This window comes from Perca flavescens, chromosome 1 (genome assembly GCF_004354835.1).
Source record: "Perca flavescens isolate YP-PL-M2 chromosome 1, PFLA_1.0, whole genome shotgun sequence".
Lineage (NCBI taxonomy): Eukaryota > Metazoa > Chordata > Actinopteri > Perciformes > Percidae > Perca > Perca flavescens.
In genome coordinates, this window is record NC_041331.1 from 25,134,416 (window position 1) to 25,160,728 (window position 26,313).

The following is a 26,313-nucleotide window of genomic DNA, read 5'->3' on the forward strand; positions in this document are numbered from 1 at the left end:
AGCCAAGGAGATAAAGAATAAGTGAACAAGATCATCATGTTTCCATGAGCAATGTGAATTTGATTGTCCTAAGGTTGGAGGACAACGTTTCCCAGAAATGTTTGAACCTATCAATGAGGATCATTGAATCAGTTTTCCAAACAAATCTCTCACAGCTACAGAACATAACTGTGTAAAAGTGTTCATAATGATGGATTGTCTATCACAAGCAAGTTTTAAGTCTCTGTATATTGATTAAAGGAACTGCTTAAGTGTAAGACATTAATAAAAGAGTTTATGATATACTTAAAATAGTTGTCAGTAGCATAAAGAATACATGATTTGCAGTTAATAGGCTATAACACGCAAAACCGCTAGTATGGTACTTGAAGTGTACTGCCTGCTTGCTGCATTAAGGCTAAATATTTGTTGGATGTCACGCCATTCCGTGAACTCCAACATGCATCAGGGAATAACTGTTTTGTGATGTAAAAAAAAATTAGCTGAGCAAACCATGACAAGTCTACCTGTTGTAAATCAAAATGATCAGGCAAATACCATCATCAGAGCATTTCCCCTTCATTCATGTCTCCACTTAGAAGAGAAGAGCTTTTACTGTGATTATAGATGCTAAAATCAACATATTCTTCTAATGGAGAGGCAACCCTTATCTACATTTGGACCCCAGATTGGGCCATTTATAATAAAAATAAAAAATAAAAAAACTTTGCAAAATGTAGGTATGCATTAGAACATGTATACAAATCCTTAGGTCACAATAACAAAACAAAACAACGAATTAATTTCATAGGACGGAGAGTGTTTGGGAAACCCCTCCATGACTGGAATTTTCTGTGCTTTAATTTGTGACCCGTTTACAAAATTAGATTACTTGGGTCTTTGTCCTCGGCTCTTTGCCCAGTAGCCTTTTCATCACACAGTCATTGGTGAGTACTGATAATAATTTGGAAATAGCCATCGGATCTGAATCACTGCTGTTGGCGAGTTAGTCACCCTTCTTCCACGAAACGGACCACAAGTTGCTCTTTAACTTTTCTAAAGAAAAACAATTAGGCTAACGGCAGATATGCTAGGGTATCTGAGAAATAGATAACCCGTATGTGAGGTCTGATTTTTAAGTTTATTGAGGTGACAATTTTTTTCTTTTACAGTCAACTATAAAGAAATGTACTGTATATATACTGTGTATTGTCAAAGCTATAATTTTTGAAAATTGGAACTGTTTTGGAACATGACATTTTAAGATGACATTGACTCTAGAAATGAGGTCAAGTACGCTGGTACATGGTGGCACTACTAATCTTGTACATGAGGGCTTATCAGACATGGGGTCTCTCCTAAAGTAGTCCGCTCCAAGCCAAAGTTAAAGTCCCATCCACTGAAATGCTTTGGGCATTTTCCTGTAGTTGCGTTCAGCTATAAGTCCGCCTTGTAGCACTATGAAGGCTGTGTTCTTAAGCAAGATTTAACTTCAGAGGCTTCAACTAACATGTCCTGCAGTTACTCTGCTTCATTAAAAATGCCTTTTACTAATCTGATGATGACAACCAGGAGGCTCAGCCTGGTCCTGTGCAGAAACTAATATTTGACCAGTATTCGATTTACCTTCACCACATGTCAGTTTACATATTTCTCCTCAGACGTTTGCTTGTATTGGAGGTGTGCCATTTATCCAGATTTACAGAGTACAGAGAAACAACTTTAGTTGATTCTTATTTTAGAACAGAGGAATTTGTTCTCATGGCTTTCATCCAGATTTGCCTCAGAGGGCAGAGCAGAAACGTAATCCTAACACATGGTGGACTGTGTGTCAGATCCTGGTGTGGAAAAGGAGAACGGCACAGAAGGGAGAAATGAGGGGAAAAGTGGCGCTTATGAATCTGAATCAAACCCAGCCATTTCCTGTACCCTGAACGAGAGCTGCTCGGCACTCTCCATATATGGTAATGGTATTTGCATGAAGGGAAAGCCTGGGCTTATGGATCAGGACTGGTATTGAAATTCCTTTGTATTTAACGTCTGAGAAAAAAGGTCCGGTCCCATACTTGGTTTTGGATGATCTGAATATTTTGATTATCAAAGGGAAAACTAACCAAGTCAAAACTGTCTTACACTTTCATTGATAACTGTTGTTACAGTACATGTTAAAAAAAATCATATATTCTAATCAAACTAGAGCTGGAGGGGGCAATTGATTAGTTGACTAATCGGTTGTTTTTGGTCTTAGTCGACTAGTCATTTTTTATCCTTTTTTTATGCTGAATGGCTTATTTCCAAGAAACTTATGAGCACATCTCTGGTAAACACAAGATTTAAAGTGGCGCTTTTGCATGATTCTTGTAGAGAAACTCAGTTTTAAAGATCTGTCGATTAAATCAACGTGTTAGTCAACTAAGAATTTCTTTACTTGAGGACAGCTGTACATCAAACTGCTTCTAAACACAATATAGCAGTAATGTCTTGCTTTAATGAGTCTGTGCTCAGAAGTCTGTCGTTCCATGGAGATGGTGTTGTTATGGCCACCATTGTTGTTGTGTGTGTGTGTGTGTGTGTGTGTGTGTGTGTGTGTGTGTGTGTGTGTGTGTGTGTGTGTGTGTGTGTGTGTGTGTGTGTTATTTGTTTTTTGAGTATTACTGGTTTGAATGAATGGACTTTGGTTCTTTTTGTAACAAGTAACCCAAATACTTCATCTACTTGGGCACATGTTTGTGAGCGAACCTCCAATTTAACATTAATTAAATTCAATTTTATTTATAGTATCAAATCATAACAAGAGTTATCTTGAGACACTTTACAGATAGAGTAGGTTTAGACAACACTCTATAATTTACAAAGCCCCAACAATTCCAATAATTCCGCCAAGAGCAAGCATTAGCAGTGGCTATTGCGACAGTGGCGAGGAGAAACTCCCTTTTAGGAAGAAACCTCGGCAGGCCCAGACTCTTGGTAGGCGGTGTCTGACGGTGCCGGTTGGGGTTACATTTATCATTCTTAACTGTAACTTAATGTACAGTACATGTGTACGTGTGCGTTGTTGGGTGCTGTACTGCCTAAACAAATAGCTCCAATTCCCCTTGGAAGTATTAATAAAGTTGTGTTGTATGCATATACAACGTCTGCAAACTTCAGTAACATCACAGTGTTAATTTATTCTATAGTCTAGAGTTAGTGAGCAGCCACTAGCTATTTGTTTGATTACAGTGTCAGGCACATGGACAAGAAAATCCAGAAATCAGTAAAACATTTAGGAAAAGGGTAATATCTTCATCATTTGCCAGAAACATAAAAGTACAATTTATAATGTGAAGAAGCATTTTCATGAATAGTTACTGGTTTAAAACTTGGTACACAACAGAAATCTTTGTAGGGGAAGTGACCCTCAACCTGTACTACAGTTGCTTGAGTAGAACAACCCTCAACCCCTAACAGCTCTACTATAGTGCTGCTCAGCAGAGGAGAGTGGTTGTTTCAGGCAACTCCCAGAAGTCTTAGTGTGTATAAAGGCTGCCCCCCTTCCCTGTGCAGCTACTCCCTTAATTCATTGCTGTAAGTAAGAACATTTTCTTGGTCCTCTTGCCATATTAAACAAGGCCGAAGTCAAAACAGATGAAACAATCTTGACGTTTACCTCCTACGTCTCCAACTTATTACCTCTCCCATCTTTCATTCCAGACATAGCAGAGAGATGTTAAATATAGCATGTTCAATTGTTTTCACTCTGTGGTCTGGCCAGCACTCTCTCTTAACGTCTGCTTTTAGAAAAAAGGGTTTTATCTGCCAATGTACTACTTTTAATACTACTTTAGGTGGCAGCAAAATGATAGCTAGCTGCCCTGAATGAAAAGAGCATTCAAGTTTAAGAGTGATACAAAGAACAGTGAATACAGACTCAAAGTCTACAGTCTTCAGTCCAAACACTTTTGCATTTTGCTTGAAACTCTCTTACATTTAATATTACCCTTATATTATACGTGATGTATTTACATCTACTTCTGTCTACGCTGTATACACGGCACCTAATTGAATGTCTGTTCATGCTGAAAGATGGGTTTCTTCTCTGTAGCTCTTCTTGTGGTTTCTCCCTTTACACTTTTTTTTGAGTTTTTCCTTCACTCAATCTAGTGTTTTATGTGTCGTAATTTGTACAGATTGTAAAGGTCTCAAAGACAAATTTTTGGGGTTACAAAAGCTACTCTACTATCTCTGTATGTTTACCCTTTCTTCCCAACATGAATTAGCTTCTTAAACTCCTATCAAATGTTCCCCCTCTCCTTTCACTCATTGTCAGGAGGTGTTTTTGTCCCTGAGAGTGACATCAGCCTGTCGTCGTTGCTAATAAAGAAAGGAACAGCATCACCCTCTGCCACACCTAAAAGGCAGTAAAACATGTTAATGGGTGTGATCTGGAGAATAATCAAGCTTTAATTCGCTGCTTCTCTCCTGAGGGGAAAACACCCATTGAATTAGGAAGAAAAGCTGTTAACATTCCTCGCCATCTCCCATGCTATGACCGAGTCTGTAAAGTGGTTTTAATTTTACTGTTGTAAATGTATTAAAAGCTTGCAGGCCCACTTCCTTGGCTAAGTAATTTAAAGTTAATTACTAAATGCAAAATAAGTTTCCACTGGTTATTTTTATACTGTGGTGTAATTGTGGGGACCAGGGTTTTGCTCTCAGCTGTTATTGTGTCATCTACTTAATATCTGTGAGAGCAACATCTATATTATTATTTTACTCATAGTTTTGGTGTTTTTAAAGTAATTGTTTAGTTTTTTCTAGTCAGTCGAAGTTCTTGCATTGTATGATATTATACTGTATGTACTGTAAAATATAAAAATCTGCAAGACTACATCCTCTGAAAGTGAAAACATAAAGTAGGAAACACAATACAGTTGAAGTTGTTCATTGTTGTTCATTCTTGACCTTGGAAACAACAGTTATGAAAAACAAATCTCACCACAGTGTCATTTTAGGATCTGTTCTGGATCATTTTACTAAAAGCCAAACATCAACCTCCTGGTGGCACTAGAGGAAAAGTCAGAGGATCACCAAAGTCAGTAGGATTCATCCTCTGAGCACCATGAATATCTGTACACAATTTCATAGCAATCCATCCAGTAGTTGAGATATTTCAGTCTGGACCAAAGTGCTGGACTGACCGACTAACATTGCCAACCAAAGAGCCTTTACTATAGCTTGGCTCACACTATAATATGATATCAAAAGAATATATTATCCACACACTTCTGCTACATAAAGAACAGTATTTTGCTGTTGAAGTATAACTGAATGAATGATTCTTTTTTTTTTTTTTTTTTAGCCCTGACGCTAATGTTTAGATTGCCACTCTGCTCCTTCCTCTCCCCATACTTCCTCACTAAAGAGGGAGGAAGTCAAGAGTTAACTTGTGTGTTGACTAATGTTCTGAATGCTCTTTGCGGCTTTGAGTGGTTCTCCGTCCAGGATAAAGAGACTCACTCCTTGTAGCACATTGTGAACTCTTCATCCACAGTAGCCAGACAACACTGACTCATAGCGCATGATGAATGACCTCAGTTCTCCGAGACTCACTCAGCTAACAAAAACAGGAATGTAGGGAGAAACCATATTGTTACGATGTGGATAAAAGTTGGGTCAGAGCATCTTTAACACTTGGACAAATAACACCAAGCACTTCTAGGATTCTGACCTTGCACTGTTTCAAAGTAAACACAGCTCATTGTGCTGCTGGTAACAGAAAATATGCACACTCTGACTTTTTGTTGCTGTTATAATAACCATTTTCCCTTGGCTTTCATTTGTATGATAAAACCACACTAACTCAGCCTCTGAGTGAGCTGTAAAACCTCAATTAATTCATGTAACAGTGCGTCTGTGTCACCTTGATGTCAGACTCTCGATTAGTCCACGCTATCTCATTGTGTCTCTCTCGGCGAACTAACAATTGGACATTGTATGTGTTTTGTTGCAGGGGAGCCGGGGGCACTACCGGTACCACTGGCAGAGCCACAATGTCAAACACAGCGGAGTGGATGACATGGTGCTGCTCAGCAAGATCAATGAGGACGCCATCGTGGACAACCTCAAGAAGAGATACATGGATGACTACATCTTTGTATCCTTTGCTCACATTCGCGGTTCACACCCCGGCGAGAAATAGCTGAGTCCCGTCTCATCCCTGCTATTCCCAGAACAGCTGAATGGTCATTCACAGTCTTATTGTAGTAATAGGTCAGTGTTGGGAGGTAACGCCTTCCTCCTGTGCAAGGGGGCAAAGAGTCTCTCTGTACGTACCTCCACCCAGACCTCTAACTCCTGCTCCTTCAAAAAAGTCAGACTTAGACTCTAGTTTTATCTCACTGTGGTGTCAAATGTGAACAAAATGGTGTGAGAACTAGCAGATTGCATGTACTTTCTTTTTGATTCAGAGCATTGCTGCTATCTTTTTTGAGTAGCCATAATTTTATGATTGTGGTGGGGATTTAAAATGGTGAGCTGTCATTTTCATACAGTTTGTCACACAGATAGTAGGTTTAGGTTTCTAAAGTGCAGCTTTGGCAACACACACATCAGCTGTTCATGACGTGAAATGAGTCGATGAGTAAATGAATAACCCCTTTGAAAAGCAATGTTGAGCAGCTCATTACATAAACTTCATCCACACTCTGGCAGTGCACACAGGATTATGAAGTTTAGTAATTGCTAACTGTGAGGTCTCCTCGCCAAGCCTGTAGGTCACTGTAGGCCACCCACAATAGCAGCTTTATTTGCCTTGAACTGCGTTTTGGCTTCAGGGCATAAAACCTCACAGTGTTACATGGTCGGTCCATTCTCTGTCCTTTGTAAGCACTGGACTACTTATTTAGCCTCAGGCCCGATCACCAAATACTCCACTGCTGCACTCTCTTGACATCATGGCACCCTTAGATTAAGTCATTTCTCGCCTTTACAATTTTATAATCTCTTTGTAAAAATGTTATACAGATGTTTTGTCATTAAAGAGGAATGTTTAACAATGTTTTACACAACTTTTACACTTCCAGGTGATTTTTTTTATTTACTCTTTTTTTTTAAACCTTTATTTATCCAGGTAAACTGTTTGAGAACAACTTCTCATTTACAAACATGACATGGCCAAGAGGCTACAGAAATAAATGGTAACATACTCCACAATGATACATATACATGTCATACACATAACACAGAACAAACAATTAAAAAATAAAAAAATAGACCGCAAAGAAAAAAAAATAAAAATAAAATGCTTAAGTATATGTGTATAAATATGATTCATGTTTATCAACATGAACAGGAATCGACTATATTGTTTTGTAGGTTAAGCTTAAAGGTGGAAATTGGGATTAGAGACGTAAGTTTCAGAGTATTTTGTAGTGCGTTCCAATCATGTATTGCTGCAAAGTGGAAAGCATTTCGTCCAAAGGTAGTAGAAGTAGGGGGGGTACTAAACTTAATAAAATTGATCTTGTATAATGGATGTTATGAGCAACATGAAAAAAAGATGACAGATAGAGAGGTGTCTTGCCCATGATTGTCTTGTATATGAAGCAAAACCAATGATGGAGCCGCCGTGTATGAAGGGAGGGCCAGCCCACCAGTTTATACAAATCACAGTGATGAGTATGAAAAGGTGCATTAGTGGCGAAACGGATGGCTGAATGATAGAGTGTATCAAGTTTTTTTAGGACTGTATTTGGGGCTATTCTGTAAATAGTATCGCCATAGTCCAAAATTGGCAGTACTGTCATCTTAACAAGGATGCATTTGGTAGCATGAGTAAAGGAAGCTTTATTGCGGAAAAGAAAAGCTAGTCTAGCTTTAACTTTAGTTTGAAGGTTCTTGATGTGTGTAATAAATGACAAAGATGAATCCAACCAGATACCTAGATATTTATGTTTCGACATACTCTATAGCCATACTCATGCAGGTGATTGTAGGTGGAGTTTCAGTAACAGGTTTTCGGCTAAAAATTATACATTTTGTCTTACTAATATTAATACAGAGGTGAAGATTATCAAAGAACTGTTCTATTGAGGTGAAGCTTAATTTAAGATTGGAAGCTGCAGAGGTGAGAGAAGAACCAACTGAGTACAAAATGGTGTCATCTGCATAAAGGTGAATTCGTGAGGTGCCAGCAGCTCTGGCTATGTCATTAATGTAAATAGAAAAAAGGATTGGGCCCAAGATGGAACCTTGAGGCACCCCTTTAAAGATGGTAAGTAGATCTGACATGATGGTTTCAGCCTTCAATTGCTGAACACGGTTGGTGAGATAACTTGCAAACCAATCACAGGCAGAGGTGGACAGACCAATACTGGAAAGTCTATGTAAAAGTATCCTATGGTCGACGGAATCAAAGGCCTTAGTGAGGTCTATAAAGGTGGCAATACAGATCTGCTTACTGTCTAATGCTGTAATTACATCATCAAGCACCTTAGTGGTGGCTGTTATGCACCCATGTCCCATCCGGAAACCAGATTGCATATCGAATAATATATGATTATTACCCAAAAAATCATTTAGCTGTTTATGGAAGAGCTTCTCAAGAACTTTGGCAAGGCATGGTAAGATAGAAATTGGACAATAACAATTTGAGTTAGATTTAGAGCCCCCTTTGAAGAGGGGAAAAATTATGGCTGATTTCCAATCAGTGGGGAACTCAGAGAGCTGTGTGGACATATTAAATAATCTTGTGACAGGAGCGGCAATAAAGCGGACTGCTGCTTTTAAAAACATGGGATCAAGACCATCAAGGCCAGCAGATTTGTTTGTATTCAGCCTGATAAGTTCATCCTGGACTTGAGAGGTGGAAAAAGGCATAAAGGAAAAACCACTGTTACTTGGTGGGGAAAATTGTAAATCGGCTGAAATTATAGCTGAAGTGTCCATTGAGACTGGATTAGGATTTGAAGTTGACACTGTATGTGTTGCATTAATAAAGTGATGGTTTAAAAGTGATGGCATCCGAGACTTTTCAGTGATAATATTGTCATTAAATAACATAGAAGTTGGTAAATTGGAGGAAACAACTTTATTTTCCATTACCTTGACTGTTTTCCATTCCCACATGTGGTGAGTTTCTTTTTAAAATAAGAGATTTTGGCATTTCTGATAGCCTGTGTTGCTTTATTTCTGCATTGACGGAAGGCCAACCAGTCAACTGGAAATTGGGTGGAGCGGGCCTTTCTCCATTATAATGTGGTATTATTTGTTTGTTTTTTGCTGATTTGTTTGTCTTCCTTGTATGATCTTTAATACATAACCTCATCAGACATATATTGGTCCTGTGCTCATCTCCGTCAACCCTTTCAAGCAGATGCCATACTTTGGGGAAAAAGAAGTTGAGATGTATCAGGGCTCAGTAAGTAGGATACTATGTGATCTATGAACACATTTTAAATGGCTTCTGTTGTCTGAAAGACTCGAACCGGAAAACTCACTTCATATTGTGAAAGTAAGTACTGATGTGTCTGGGGGTTTAAGATTGCAACAATCTGAAGGACAAAGGCTTTGAAATGAACTGGGTTAGTTGCAGTGCAAAGTTTCCAGCGGGCTGGCGCAGATGTTTGCTGTCAGAAACTTGACTCAACCATTAAGAAGGCTTGGCAGTACCTTCACAGAACAGCCTGTTCAAGTCTGCCCCCTCTCTTGGCTGGCCTGCTAAGGAACACACTGAAAGACTTCTAATATCCTAACCGACTGTGAAAACACTCAGCAACATATGCCGAATTTAACAGTTTGGCAGATTACAGTTAAGTGCACTGGGTTCAGGTTTGTGTTATCAACTCAAACTACAGGATAAAGTTCAGATTTGTTCAGAATTTTTTGAAACAATCATGAAAGCGCCAACAGATCATAACCATAACCTGTCCTATTTTGTGCAGATCAGTGCAGTCTTTTCACAAGCCATCAAGGCCAAAGTGGGGTTAATATATAAATTATTCTTATTTCAACAAATCCAACAAAAAGACCAAAACCAACCGTATGTCAATCAATCTCTCAATACTTCCGGTTTCCCTACCTGTCTGTCTCTTTAAAAAGGCTCAGTAATTTCCTAAAACAGCTGGACACTGTACTTTTTAGCAAATGTTATACAAACAGGAGTAAATAGTGCATATGTTGAGGACTATTTTCAATGGCGGATTAATACACATTTGGTATTACAAAGTCTTACAAAAGCAGTTTGATCATTGATTCTAACTAAATTCTTTTGTCAACTCTCAGGCTCAGTATGAGAACCCTCCTCACATCTACGCTCTGGCAGATAATATGTACAGAAACATGATGATTGACAGTGAGAACCAATGTGTCATCATCAGGTAAGACTTATACTCACATATCATTATCTGCCTCCTTTACACACCATGAACTAATGGCATGTGACAACCAAAATAGATCTTTAGGTTTTCATTTTGTTACCTCATCCCTCATGAGTCAAATCTCTAAACGCCCAGAATGGGAGTGAGACAAAGACTGGAGATAGTGATCTGTACAATGTGATTTGTCAAGTGTTACCAAGGCTGAGCTGCCGCTGAACCTCTGCAGGTCGTGATAATGGTTGGGAGGTGAACAAAGGAGAACAGAACAGGTTCAACCACATCATTTGGTACAGCTGATTGACTGAGAGTGCCATGTTTCTTCTGTGTTTTTTCCATCATAATCACTTTTCCAGCACTTTCGGCTTCAGTGAAATGCAAATTGAGGGAAACAAAAGCACTAATACCAAAGTATGAAAACAATGAACAGTTAACAGCTGGCTCTGGCTTCAATTCAGGATGTGAGATGAAAACAAAACAGCACTTATTGCAGCTATTTTTGAAGAACTTCCTGGTTTAAAAAGAAAAACACCTGCATGGTCCTTGACCCACAATCACTCTTTCCCGAGATTTAGGTTTTTTTAGGTACTTTTACAGACTGTTTAAGTTTGTCTGTGACTGTTTTTGAGCTATAAAGCTGTGGAGAGAAAAGTGTAGTGTCATGATTGGGGCTTTATCCCATTGGCCCAGTCACCTGAGCAACGCGGTTGCTATAGTGCTTACCTCATGATGAATGACCCCTGCTTCAGCACTTTAGCCCGTTGTTTACACAGCCAGCAGTTGCTAGTTCAGTTTCCCCACATAAAGACACTGCAAACAAAAGCATGGAAGTGGTTTTATGATGAACCAGGTCTCCGCAAACAAAGGCTGCTGTGTGAACTGCTGGCCCGGCAGTGTGGTCTGCATTGGCCTGCGTTAGCACTTTTCCACATTTACTAAAAAATTTGTGAATTAGCCATAAGGGGAATTCAGGATGAAGGGGTAGAGCAGTTTTGTTTTTTTGTTGAGAAATTGTGACTTATTTTATCTATATGCCAGCATGTGACTGATGTAGCTCAACATCTAGATCAGATATGAACGGAACGAATTGGAGCAGGTTGGTGTTATCAGTTTGGCACTCCCCACCAAACTATTAGATGAAATCAGAGCCGTCACCTGAGGACCAACCGCTTCACATCTGTTCCACACAGTTTAGAACAGATTAGCTTCAACAGAGAGCCATGCTTTTCTGCTCCTCTAAGCAGGCTTAAAAGTCTGTTTATGTCTTTCAGTCAACATGTCACATAAGCAACAGCTCTTTAAACCTAATCCTACAAGAAAGCAGGTTTGTTTTGGCTGCCTTATTTCCAGGATTATTTTCTTTCTTTTTTTAATGACCATCCAAGACGTCTTGATCCTCCTTCAACTGTCAACTGACTCTCTACTTGTCGATGGTTTTGATCCCATCCCAGTAGATGCTGTGACTGGTTTTACAGACAGCTGATCTTATCTACTTGCAGTGTTCATTTAGCCTTTTGTCCAGAGGCCTTGCCAATTCACTGATATAGTGTTCCCCACAGCTGTTGCACATGATGTCATACACCACTCCAGTGTTTTTCTCTTTCCTCTCCAAGGAACTGAGGGCAGCAAATGAATTATTTTAGGTTAAATGGACAATCGATTGCACTGCTTTGAAGTGGCCCGCTCAACAGTTCAGACATTGTAATTTACCAATACTGTTCTCATCGTGTTGGTACTCCATTTTTATCATTTTTACACTGCTTCAAGCAATCTGTTTACTTTCTTTCATAATATCTGCTTCACTGGTCCATAGAAATTAATCACAACCTCTTTTGGTCGATTGGTTGTTTGTCATTTCCAGTATTGTTCATCAATTTGAAAAAGATCCAATTCCTTGACTCCATTCTCTGCTACTGGACTGTAATTGGGCCTTAAAACAGATTAACACAGGCCCTCGTAGCTTGATTACAAATAGAAGTTGATATTTTTAGGGCCCTCGGAATAAAACGCTCTCGCATTATCATATAGGAAATCCAAAGAGTCTACTTGAGCAGAATGTACATGCAACTAGTTCTGTGTGAATGCAGTGCAATTAGATTTCAAACCGCCAAAACTAGAACTCAGTGTTGACTGTGCATCCTTCTCATAGCTGATGGCAATAAGATTTATGAAAGTTAATGCTTAAACCTCAGTGCCTCTGCATTGCATTGTTTAGCTCATGTCCTTGTTTGGTTAATAAATCTTTGCGGAAGTTAACAATGCCTTCAGCATTTCAGCGCCACAATAATAAGACTCGCCCATTTTAGAGGCTAAAAATGGGACTCCAACTCTTGCTGCTGCTTGTGTTAAAATTAGCTCCTGGGAGAATAACTTTTAAGAGGAAGAACAATGCTCTCAGATAAAGCTTGAGCAGTAAGTGTGCAGCGAGGTAGCCCAGACAATGCTAAAGGATTTGGGAGAAACTTTGGAGGTATAAAGGCAGAGGGTTACAACCATATAGAGACTGCTGTGTAATAGAGTGGCTCCCATGACTTCCTCTGGCAGCATTTAACAGTCTGCAGCTGTGTTTCTCACAGAGGCATTACCAACCTGACTCTACTTTAAGCGCAGATAGTAAAAACTGACTCCACTGTCATCCACTGCCAAACCACATATGTCAAAATAAGTATGACACTGGCAAAGTGAAAGGCAAGGAGGAAAATGGACAAGTGTAGGGTGAGGGGGAAAGAAATGAGGGGAAAAAATGTGAATGTGACAAAACAGAATTAATGTCCTTGTTGCTGCAGTATTTATCTGGCCAGATGTGCTGCGCGTGCGGTCCAACACACATTAAGCCTCTGAATTGAAATTTGCTTTAGTTAGACAAAACACAATTTGGTTTGTACAGTACACAGATTGTGTACACATGAAAGCAGGAGTTGGGATTTCACCTGTTTATTCAGATGGTTCAGCATACAGTAACTGATGGGTTAAATAGGTAATCTTTGCTTAGGTGGAGACAAAAGTGCAGACATGCACACCAATACATACATACTAAAGTGTGTTAAGTGTAAATGTTTGCGGTGTCTTAAAACATTTTGAATACAATCAATAGTTGTGATTTAACCATGTTAATAAAGAATATGTACATATACTGTACATTCTTGGTTGGTGGGACCTGGAATCATTACAATGTGTACCACATACACAGTAGCTCAATCCTGCTGCTGTGCATTCAGACAAAACATATGTAAACAAACCACCGGCAGCTTAAAAAACTATTATTTCCCTCAGGCTTTTGAAACATTGTGTGAGAGACTGAAAATAATAGCAGCATGAACATGCACAGGTATTTGCTCAAAGCACATAACTCCACATCGAATGGTTAAAATACCAAAGAACCACCCAGGTTTGCATGAATCACTGACATCTGAGCATAAACTTAGATGTCACATGTTATTAGTTATTGCATTAAGTTGATTTAAAGTTGACTCAGAAGCTCATATTGCATGTATGCGAAAGCACATGCTTACTTTTGTATCTGTTTTTCAGTGGAGAGAGCGGAGCAGGGAAGACTGTGGCAGCCAAATATATCATGAGCTACATCTCCAGAGTGTCAGGGGGCGGACCCAAAGTACAGGTGAAAAGAGCTGCTTTTTTTTCTTTGAGGACGGTATGTAATAGATGCATGAGATTTTTTGAGATGTTGAGCTACATAGATGGAATGAAAACTTGGCAATCATTTTTTTTCAAAGAAGTATTATGAGATCACTGCTCACAAAATAAAAGCTTGTTGGACATGCTGGAACTGAAACTTAAGGTTAAATGTTGGGAATTGCATCCACAGATATATTCAGTGGAGTGGAGATGAATTATATTATGTAATATTTTCAAATGAATGGGCATCCTTTCCACATCAATCATAAATATTGTATTTTCTTGATTGTTTTTTGCCCATCCTACTTATTCACAAATTGAGCAAATTCCGTAATGTCACTGCACACTTGTATGAAATCAAACAACCTGTTGCTGCTTCATTCCTGCACTTATTCCTCTCCTTAGACCCAAATCTTCATATTATCATCCTCCTCCTTTTACCACATAATCAGCCAATCAGCAGCCTCTTCACCCAGCCCCTTTCAGCCATCTGGCAGCCCCCCAAACCAGCAGATGTCCAGTTCCTAAGCTCGATAAAGATCTAAAGTTTGATGAGGAAATGCCTGCACCATGATGCCAGTGGGGTTTTTATATTTAATCCACTCTGCTTCTGCCAAGGCAACGTGATAAATCATCTTTAAGCTTTAAATTTAACAGTAGAGCTGGTAGTCTGACCAAATACCATGTGCTGTACTTATATAGCATTATTATTGTCGTGGGTGTTCAGTTGCACGTTACATTATACATGTACAATTCTAAAGCTAGTTATGGAAATAACTCTCTTGGTCTTGTTTGTTTAAACAAATATGGCCTTTACAACACACTTATGTCTCCACCTCTTCCAGCTGCTGTTCAGCATCACCTCCCTTTCACATAGTTCCCTTTAGTTTGAACACATTGTGCAGTATACTCTGTACAGCCCATGCTTTTTTTATGCAATGTATTTACGTATAGTGTGTGCTCACGTGTGTGAGAATAGTTTTGAATAGATAAAAACTTACTGCCAGTAGCGTATCTGTTCATCTGTCTGAGCATTGTCATCTTCACAATCATATCTATTAATATTCATTCATGATTAATACATGTGTTCTCACTTTAGGTTGTTATTCCTTGGGCAGTGTGTTTTGAAGCTCAATAAATAAATCATGTCAAGTCAAAATTTAAAAGATATTAGTGTACAGTAGGAAGAACATTATCATGGGCTGCCTTGGAAATATGATAATAACTAGTAACTTTGTGACTAAATTTAGAAATGAAAAGATTTCCAAGAAATTACTTCCATTCAACCTTTGTGTACTATAATGGAAATGCTCTGTCTGCTGTACCGATTTAAAAGTCATGTGTTTCTGACATGCCGATGGCTCACAGGAAAGATAATGTCCTCCAGACTGTGTGTGTGTGTGTGTGTGTGTGTGTGTGTGTGTGTGTGTGTGTGTGTGTGTGTGTGTGTGTGTGTGTGTGTGTGTGTGTGTGTGTGTGTGTGTGTGTGTGTGTGTGTGTGTGTGTGTGTGTGCGTGTGTGCGTGTGTGCGTGTGTGTGTGTGCTCATATTTGAGTGGAAAGTTCCAGAGACATACACACCAGCCTGTCAGTGAGGGTGTGAAGTGTGTGGTATACCTGCTGTAGAGTCTGTCTGTGACGTAGGTAATGGCTCATTACATCTGTCTCCTCCCAGCACGTCAAAGACATCATCCTGCAGTCCAACCCGCTGCTAGAGGCCTTCGGGAACGCCAAGACCTTGAGGAACAACAACTCCAGCAGATTTGTAAGCCTTCTGTGTGTGTGTGTGTGTGTGTGTGTGTGTGTGTGTGTGTGTGTGTGTGTGTGTGCGTGTGTGTGTGCGTGTGCGTGTGCACGTGCGCGTGCACATGCGTGGCAAAGCTGATTTGCAGTGTAAGTGACGACAACTCTGGGAAACAGACAAAATTAGAATAGCCAACTCACATTGCAAATCCTGCAAAAAACTGAGTTGCTCCGAGATAAATACATGCAGTAGGTAGTACTTACCCCAGAATAATTTGAGGACTCAACTTTTCTGTGGCGCACCTTTGAAACCAAGCTGAGACTTTTGGAAACAAAGATTTGCAGCAACAGCTTTTCTGTTTTACTGCATGAGGAGGCCACCCTCTAGTGCAGTGGTTCCCAACCTGGGGTCCGGGCACCCCCAGGGGGGGCGGCAAAGATCTCAGGGGGGGCGCGAGTCTTTATCTGGTTTGAGGTTGAGGTAAAAAAAGAAATATTTGCACGTTAAACAAATTATGGTAATACACTAGCATATATAATGTATACAAAAGTCTGTATGAAAACTATATATTTTGTTGTATCCTCGTTTTTCCTGCCGCCACGGCATCACTATTTTATGAATGAAACATGGCGGAGAAACGTAACAGTGCTGATAACTGCTCTGTATCAAAAAGGAAAGTAAGGCTTCATCTCGAGAGTTACCTCAACTTTGGTTTAGGGGGGGGCTCAGCTTTTCTTAGACATGAGTAGGGGGGGCCAAGGAAAAAAGGTTGGGAACCACTGCTCTAGTGTGTCCTGGTTAACCAGAGCTGTTCTGTAAGGACACAATGCACAGAAACACATACATGGAGAACCACTGAAGCACATCCTCCACTGCTTACAAGAAACTCATTTAACAAGGGCTTAAAATTAAGGCAAAGCACATTATAGAAAACGTTTATTGGCTAAGTGTTTAGGTTAGCATACAAAGCAGTATTGTCTTAGTAGTCGGGATATTTTTCGATCCAATTATGGGGAAATGAGTTTGATTTGGCACTAATGGCCTGAGATCATTACTTTGAGGTACTGTCTTTGAATAAATAGTGTCTCTGTTCACTTTTGGGCCTGGAACAGATATTACAGTATAGGCTTGTCTGGACAAGAGAGCAAGACAAAAAGCAGGATCCAATTTTTATAAAAATGTACACACACACACACACACACACACACACACACACACACACACACACACACACACACACACACACCTAGCAACCGTAAAACAACCAGGTACCAGATCTTATGTACATATGTGTTCAATTGTTTTATGCCTTTGTGTTATTTATGTGTTCTTTTGATTGTGCTTTGAGGCCATGTTTAATGGTGATTTTACACTTAAAATAAAATGTGATTATAGCTCTGGCTTTATACATCATTGCAGTAACTGAAAAAAAAAACATGCTTTGATCCATCAGGGGAAATATTTTGAGATCCAGTTCAGCTCCGGTGGCGAACCAGACGGAGGGAAAATCTCCAACTTCCTTCTAGAGAAGTCACGTGTCGTCATGAGGAATCCTGGAGAGAGGAGTTTCCATATCTTCTACCAAGTGAGGCTTATTTATTGAGCCAGAGAGTGAACGGAACACATTTGGCTCGTGAAGAGGGTCTGTGAGGGAATTTCAGGACACGTTGGGTTAGACGTGCCATTAGGCTGCAGGAAGAGGGTCAGTCTGTTTTCATTGTGGATAGCTTGAGGTTCTTGGAAGAGGGAGTTCAGTCTTACCATAGTGCAGTTTTCTTCACATGCAAAGTGGAGCATAGCATATAAATATGGGCCTGAAAATGTATAAAAATGACACTCCACACAGGTTTTGTGCAAAAACATGACTTACATCCACAATACACTATTAATTTGTGCTTTGTAGTTGATAGAAGGAGCTAGTGGCGAGCAGAAGAGCAGCCTGGGAATCACAAGCTTGGATTACTACACTTACCTCAATCAGTCTGGTTCCTACAAAGTGGACGACATCAACGACAAGAGTGACTTCCAGGAAACGATGGTACGGTCAGATTCCTTCTGTTCGGTCAATACCGGGCAATAACTTCACACCTTTAGTGGTGTTTTGTGTGTATGAATCTCATACCAGCATTCATGTGGCTCACAGCCTTCACTTTACATTCCTCTCTGTCTCCCTACCAGTCCTCTTTTGTTTTCTTTCCCAATGATCTCCTCCTGTTTTTGAGACCACAACAGGAGTAATTAGAGGACATGAGCTAAGTACCACAGGAGTGAGTAAACCCACACTGTGGCCCTCATTTAGCATGCTCTTTTCCTTTTGCTTTTCCCAGCATGCTATGGATGTGATTGGCATATCAGCGGAGGACAGGTCCATGGTGCTTCAGATTGTGGCCGGAGTCCTGCACCTGGGAAATATCACTTTCAAAGAAGCAGGCAACTACGCTGCTGTTGAGAGTGAAGAGTGTAAGTAACACACTCACTATCAGTTAACTGGGAAAATGAGTTCACTATTATTCAATGTTCAACACTCAACAATGTCTCACTCCCTTTCAAAACAGTGATGTTGTTGTTCAACCTGATCAGACTCTGAGAGAAACTTTTTAAGTTGTAGGCAGGTATCAATTTTTAAGGAATATAAGGCATTACAATAAATTATGTATCAAGTTATAGCTAAACAAGAGTAAAAGTGTACAGCTATCATGGTGAACATTGGCTCGGAAGCTGTACTTGGGCACAGATGTGCTTTTAGATAAAAGCTAATGCTAGCATGCTAACATTCTCATAATGACAATGCTAACATTCTGATGGTTAGTGGTTCTAACTTTGACCTGCCGTTGACGGTAGAGGAAAGGTCAGGGGACCACCAAAGTCATTAGGATTCATCCTCTGGGGAACAAGAATGTACAAATACACATTGTAATCTATATAATAGTTGCTGCATTACTTCAGTCTGGACCAAAGAGGTGGATGAGCAACATTGCCATCCATAGAGTCACGTTGCTAGTGTGGCTAAAAAGACACAGATACAGTTCTCTGGTTACTGAGGTGGATAAAGAAAATGGTGCCGATGCTCAGGTTGTGACTGAGTTGTGGTGAATCTTTTTCTTCTTATAACATTCTTGCTTTTCTGAATGTCTCTCCTTTCCTCAGTGTCCTGAGCTGCCATTCTCTGGTTGGTTTTGGAGGATTTTTCTCTCTCACCACTTTCACTCTCTAAAGTTTAATTGTGTTAATGCAGGGCTGCAGCCAACTGTCTGGAGTAATCCAGGCCATTCTGGATTACCAGAAAATAAAACACTATTATTGAAGGTCTGGACATATTTTGCCAGAGACTAAAAATGACATGGAAGAATACTTTTCCTTCTGTCCTCTTCCCTTTTGCCTTCTCCTGCCTTGTTTTATTCTTTTCTGCTTTTTTCTTTTTCTTCCCCCTTCCTCCTCATGCTGTGTCTGTATGATGCAGATGAGGGTGCAGTTGCCAGTGTACAAAGCCTTGGTCTGTTCTGTGCAGACGTAACAGCGGCACTCCATAATCTCTGCCTTTCCTGTTTCCTCCAGTCTCACTTACTGTGGGCTTTGACTGCAGTCCGTTGCACATATGAAACTTCACCAGCCAAGTTCACATCAAGTTTGCACTCGGCAACAAGAGTCAGTGCGTCATCTGTTGTTGAAAGAAATGTTGAAACTTCTTGTACAAATTATTTGGACATACTGTAATTTTGGCTGGTTGGGACTTTATTTAGTTCAAAGTAACTTGATCCTGACAGTGACGTGCAGTTTTGTAAAAATGACTATTTTAGGATCTTATGCTTTCCAATAGGATTTTTTTTTTTTTTGGCTTTGGGATTATGTGTCGTCAGCAAAAATGTTTTTAGACTTCATGTGAACCCTTACCTCACAACACTGCATATGCTGCACATTTTGTATTTGCTGCTTGTAACATTGCCTTCTCAAAGCTGTATATTGAGTAAAATATTTAAATCCAAGATGTCATTTTTTATGGCTACATCATTCAACATGCACCTTTCAACACATACCTTTGGTTACGTGCTTACCTTTTAGCTTAGCACAAAGAGGTCACTGCGCCCAGTTGCAAAATAGTCCCGCACATAACCCCCCGGATAAAACTACAACATGGCGTTTTTTACACTGATTTTGTACAGATTAAACAAACAAGATATAACGTGTTAAATAGTGAGCTTTAGAGGTGCTGGTTGGTGGACTTTGTTACCTTTGGACCAGACTCACTTTGCCAGACCCTCCTCCAAAGCGCGCTGGAGGAGAGTCTGGCTACTCCACATAGCCTTCAGGGATGGGAAGAAAACGTGCTCTGGTTTATTGGCATTTCTTTAAACCATTCACACTCATCTTGGGCGGTGCTAAACACCGGAGAAAAGCTGCGGTGCCGCTGCAAAATAGGCTCGGAAGGAACTTGTTTTGGTGGAACACTTTTACGTTTAAAAGTTGTTTTAGTCGTGCAACAGAAAACTCAGATTGGACAGATAGTGTAGCTAGCTGTCTGGATTTACCCTGCAGAGATCTGAGAAAAGGTTAACCATAGTCCTCATATTTCGACCAGAGTTTAAAATGCCAACACAAAGGAAGCCCAAGGCAACGGATATCCGGCCTAAATGAGTGAAATCCGGCGGATTTTCCGGCGGCAACGGAGCAATCCTGGAAGTGGAACATCAAGGATATAGACTACCTTTGGACAGAGCCAGGCTAACTGTCTCCCCCTGTTTTGAGTCTTTGTACTATGCTAAGCTAAGCTGCTGGCTACATATTTATATTTAGTGTATAAATAAAAATATTTTGGTATTAATCTTCTCCTCTAACTTTTGTCAAAAATGCAAATCTTTTCTGTGAATGTGGAACTATTCCTTTAAAAACTGCTGTGGCACCCAGGCTCAGAAAATGTCACTGCAGATGGAACTCTTAGCAGGCTGCTAAAGATTTCCTGTTAAATGTTTGCTTTGTTCCTTTATTCTGCACCACCGTGATTAAAGAAAAAGTCTCATACCTGAACTTAAACATGCAAAGTAGGCAGAGTCAATGTTGTAGAAATGAAGCATTGAGTGACAGGATCATTGTATGTGTCACATCTGATGGGATGTGACACACTCCCTTCTATTCCTTTCATTATTCACTGACACATTGACTGACACATTTCCTGCAGACAAACATGTGCTTATATGAGCATTGTTCCTAAAATTCACATACTGCACACAGCCTTTGTATACAATCCATACTTTTCCTGCCGAAATATACAAATGACTTTTCCTCCTGATTTAAGCAGGCGTATGGTCAGTCACACCCTTACGTCCCATAAGGGGAGCTACTGATGCATTCCCAGACGCAGTGAGTCTGCAGGCCTGAGAGCCATTTCCTTTTCGGGGAAGTGAGTCACTGTAATAAGGCAGGGAGGGGCTCTCAGGGGAGAATATCAATGCCAGGTCGGGACAAATGATCTGTGGTGTGTTCTCAACAATCTTTTTTTCCTTTTTTAGCCCAATACTGTTGTTCTAGTTCTCATAAAGCTATTATTCAAAGCACTTCTGCTCTGAATTTTCTCCAGAAGATGTCTTGTGTCAGCGGTTTAGCCACAGAATCGCCCCAATTTTGTGGCTTTACACCACAATTGCGTGTGTTGTGATTATCAGTGGATGCTTTTCTGATCCGTGAGACTTTCATCACCGATTGATAAGGTATATTGGAGCACTGGATTTGCAGTAGTTTTCTCTGTTATGCAAAGTTTACATGAGGTTGCCTTTCCAACGAATGCATTACTTGGTGCTGATTTGCATACTGTTTTTGTTTTAGAGAAATGTCTCTTTGCTGTTTCAGAGCAGGAACCTTTTAACATGCTGCTTTATTTCTCAGTGTATCATAACATAACCGCAACAGCATATATACATTTAAATAAATATATACATTAAAATGCTATAAATAATATATATAACTCCGTCTTCTCCTGTCCTTTCTCTTCTGTCTTTTAACAGTTCTAGCCTTTCCTGCATTTCTGCTTGGAATCGACCAGAACCGTCTGAAGGAGAAACTGACGAGCCGTAAGATGGACAGCAAGTGGGGAAATGCAGTGGAGTCCATTGATGTGACGCTGAACGTGGAGCAGGCATGTTACACACGTGATGCCCTCTCCAAAGCCCTGCATTCACGGGTGTTCGACTTCCTGGTCGAGGTATGATTGCATGTTTGTGCAGTTTTAGAGTTCAGTATTCAATTGTCATAAGTAACAAAGCTGTGATAATCTATAATAAAGCTTTATTTTGGTAACACAATCCTTTGATTTCAGTCCATCAACAAAGCCGTGGTGAAAGATCATCAGGAGTTTAATATCGGAGTGTTGGACATTTATGGATTTGAAATTTTCCAAGTAAGTATTTTTGGCCTTTTCACAGGCTGACACATCAGCACGCACATAAATTAGTTAACAGGTATTAACTTTGAGCATTTAAACAGATTAAATACAAAGGATAAAACTAATTTATCAAGAATGTGGATTAAGTTCTATCTCCTGATTAAGACAGCAGACCTCAACATGCTTTTCTAATCTGATTACTTGTTTGTTTAGTTTTCTTAATGAGAAGTCCTGGACTTTTTGATAGGATTGGACCAACTAAATTGATGTGTTTTTGTATTATTTTGGTTTGCAAAAGCTCTTAGATTACTAATATCAAGTACAGGAACTCAGAGGATATCTGTACTCATACTCAGCTCATACTTTTTTTAGTCCATATGGATTTATTAACTGTTATGTCTCTTCACCAGAAAAATGGATTTGAACAGTTTTGCATCAACTTTGTGAATGAGAAACTGCAGCAGATATTTATTGAGCTGACTCTGAAGGCAGAGCAGGTAAACTTCCTCCACATTTGTTTTTTTATTTCCTCCCTCATTAGATGTTTTATATTGTGACTCTGAACTCGGTTCATGTCTCTCTTTGTAGGAGGAGTATGTGCAGGAGGGCATCAAGTGGAACCCGATAGACTACTTCAACAACAAGATCGTCTGTGATCTCATCGAGAGCAAAGTAAATAAATCATACATAAATAATAAAGTAAACAAACTAGTACGTGGCACTCTTAGCGGGAGTGGTCAACTCTAACCAAAGGTACACAATCCTCAAAATGTTTATTTGATAATAGAAAATCTGCATTTGGATCTTGAATTTCGTAAAAAAATACAGTAAAAATAGTTGTAGACAATTATGGATAGAGCTGAAAAATGGATTAATGAATTATTTGAGCGTCAGAAAATTTTAAATTAAAAGTTATTTTTCAAACCAAATATGAAATATTCCATATGTTCCAGCTTCTCAAACATGAGGATTTGCATGTTTTCTGTGTCTGATGTGATCGTAAACTGAGTACCTTCAGGTTTTGGACTGTTGGTCCGACAAAATAAGGGATTTGAAGATGCCACCTTGGGCTTTTAGGAAATTGTGATGGACATTCTAGAACTATTTTCTGACCTTTTATAGAGATTTATTGGTTAGTCAAGAAAGTAATCGGCAGAGTAATCAATAAATTAAATAACCGTTAGTTGCAGCTCCTAATCATGGGATACACGTGCTAGATTCTTTTATAGTATAGCTGTTTTTTATTTTATTTTATTGACATAAACAACATACACAAAACACATGTGCAATTATTCACAAAACAAAATCAAAATACACAGATTCAAGATTCAGATGTCCCTCTAAATAGCGAACAGGGCTAAAAATACAAGCTTCTTGGTGGAGTTAATAAACTTAATCAATTTATTGAAAGCTTGTTCATGTAAAAACACAGTACTGTTATTCCCTAAATTAAATGTATCACAGCAAACTTGGATGTGATTTTTAATAATAAACAATAACAAACATTGTTAGTTTTATTGGCCTCATTATTTAAACTGAGTTGCAAGCTCCTGCCAAGTTTCTGCTCTGTTGCCGTGACTTGCAGTTTAATATCCTGAAACGTGCCGACATGCCTCTTAATTTGATTTATCTGTCCCACTGAGAGGTCTAATCCATGAAATCTACAACAAGGGCTTTAAAACAAGCCTCCATCTGAGTGGAGCAGGGGATCTGTATCAGTGCCTGACACTTCAGCTCTTCACCAGACCCACTTTAGTTAATCCAGTGACAACTTTACATGTGTCTTTTTAACAGAGGCTTGTGTTCTCTCAGTTAGAAACACTGTTACCACTGTGCAATCTGAAGGCCTAATGGAGCCAAATAGGGCAGTGTGTGAAAGGGAGGCCGTGCTAAAGCTGCTCAATATTTACAGCTTACACAATATATGGCTTTTGTAGTTTTCACATCTTTAGGTGCTTAGTTGGTGTTAAAGAATTAATGTGTTGCATGATGAAATGTTATATGAAGATAAAGTTTAATACATTAACCTCACTGTGACATTTCATTATGTGAAAAGATTCATAATATTTGCTATTGATTAGCAATTTCTAATGGCACATATTAGGGCTACAACTAACTATTTACTAATTATTTTCATTATTGAATAATCAATTATTAAATGAATTAATAAAAAATTATAAAATGTCAGAAAATAGTGGGAAAAGTCCAGGGTGACGTCTTCAAATGTCTTGTCTGGTTCGAACTCCAAAGATATCCAGTCTGTTTACTATCATAAATGACGCATGATCCCAAGTGGAGAAGCTGGAACCAGTTAATGTTGGGCATTTTTGCTTGATAAATGACCCTTAGAGTCACCATATTCCAAATGGACCTACAAATCAAAACCTCAAAAATAAATTGAACTTCAAAATATATAACATCCAAGCTTGAAACTTCTTGGTGAGTTTTAGAACAGGTGATGATACAAATGTGAAAAGTTTTCCTTGTGATTCCAGAATCCTCCTGGCATCATGTGCATCCTGGATGATGTATGCGCCACCATGCATGCGGTGGGCGAGGGAGCCGACCAGACCATGCTGCAGAAGCTCAGAGTCCAGATCAACACCCACGAACACTTCAACAGCTGGAATCAGGGCTTCATCATCCACCACTACGCTGGCAAGGTCAGTCCGAGCGCTCTCATTTAACTTGCATCATCTTGTTTTTTTTACAAACAACACTTTGAATAGGAAGTCATCCATATATTATATAAAGTTTGGAGATAAACACTTAAATACTGGCATACTGGTGAGTTATATACACACAAGTAGTGTGTAACTGTTTTTCTTGCAAACACAGAAAAACTGTCATGTGTGCCTTGGTTGGAAAAACCGAAAGATTACAACTTTCCTTATATGGTTTACAGCAACCTCCATATGATTGTCTTTGCCATTGTATAAACTGTTATGTGTTATGCATACAGTCATCAGCAGGGAGCTGACAGCAACTTCTAGAAATAGAAAGTTATTAAAATGTGCTTTTTTATGGTGTTGTATGATCTGTCATAAATACCAGTTATGCAGCTGGTACTTTAATATTGGAGTTGATGTCGTCATCTTCTCCCTTTTGAAGTTTTTCCTGTCTAAACTAACGCCTCCTTTCTCTCTTCTCTGTCTACTTATGGTTAAAGTCCCTCTCCTTATGTAACAGTGTCTAACAACGTCCCACATCTTAATCAGCCTTATTCAATTCGCACAATACACTTCACCAGGTCGTCTTTTTTTCTGCATTTATTTTTCATACTGGTGGTCTGGGCCGAGGTGGTCCCGTGTCATTCTCCAGATGTGCGGTGGCCTCAGCCTGGCACACATGCCGCAGGCTTAATGAGCCGTGCCATAAAGACTTGAGGGGCTCCCATGACCGGGCTCAAAACATTCCTCCAGTCTCAGGCTACAGTATAGCAGAAATAACAGTTTAATTTATACACTTTTAAACCGCTGCTGGTTTTATAAGGAAGCTAATCCTAGGGAGGTGTAAAGGTTGGATCTGCAACCCTCATTTTCTTTTCCCATAAAATTCAAGCCATTGATTTAAGCCAGAATATCAGTCCCAATTTTAAATTTTTCACACAGGTATCATCTTTCATTTTGTTGGAGGTGTCAAACACTCGACCTCTTTCATAATTATGACTTTTTAGAAATCCCTCCGTTTGTCTCTCCTCCAGGTGTCCTACGATGCAGATGGTTTCTGTGAGAGGAACCGAGACGTCCTTTTTACTGACCTCATTGAGCTGATGCAGAGCAGTGAAATGTAAGGAACTCCTATTTGCACATTGCACCAGCATGTGGTGAGAATTTCTACGGTGCTCACTTAAAGGGAGTCTTCTATTGTGATGCATATGGTTATAATTGAATACATCTGAATCAGAGTTTCAGACGTTCCACACAAGTATGCAGGGCCGGGCGCCCATATTTAGAGGTTTACTCCTCAACGCAGCGGGCCCGGGTTCGACTCCGACCTGCGGCCCTTTGCTGCATGTCATTCCCCCTCTCTCTCTCCCCCTTTCATGTGTTCAGCTGTCTTATCAAATAACGAAAACGCCTGAACAAAAATTAAATAATAAAGTGTGCAGGACCGGGTTATGTCATTCCCTCTGCCCTGAATCATGTCTAGCTGCTGCTCCCAGATATGAGGCTTTTGGGGTCTACCCAGTCTAGCCTTACAAATGCAGTCTCCCTGCGGGGCTGC

The 26,313-nt window shown here is 39.7% G+C and overlaps 1 protein-coding gene across 2 annotated transcripts in view; it reads left to right on the forward strand.

Moving 5' to 3' along the window:
* myo1ea (myosin IEa) overlaps nt 1-26,313 on the forward strand; it is a 52,670-nt gene that overhangs the window by 9,541 nt on the left and 16,816 nt on the right. For both annotated transcript variants that reach the window (XM_028574426.1, XM_028574434.1), the window contains exons 2-15: nt 5,972-6,115; nt 9,290-9,379; nt 10,243-10,337; nt 13,866-13,953; nt 15,645-15,734; nt 17,167-17,298; nt 17,617-17,751; nt 18,041-18,173; nt 21,710-21,906; nt 22,021-22,101; nt 22,497-22,583; nt 22,675-22,758; nt 24,582-24,749; nt 25,790-25,875. In XM_028574426.1, coding sequence (XP_028430227.1) covers nt 5,972-6,115; nt 9,290-9,379; nt 10,243-10,337; nt 13,866-13,953; nt 15,645-15,734; nt 17,167-17,298; nt 17,617-17,751; nt 18,041-18,173; nt 21,710-21,906; nt 22,021-22,101; nt 22,497-22,583; nt 22,675-22,758; nt 24,582-24,749; nt 25,790-25,875 — 1,610 coding nt within the window. The remainder of the gene's footprint in view (nt 1-5,971; nt 6,116-9,289; nt 9,380-10,242; nt 10,338-13,865; nt 13,954-15,644; nt 15,735-17,166; nt 17,299-17,616; nt 17,752-18,040; nt 18,174-21,709; nt 21,907-22,020; nt 22,102-22,496; nt 22,584-22,674; nt 22,759-24,581; nt 24,750-25,789; nt 25,876-26,313) is intronic.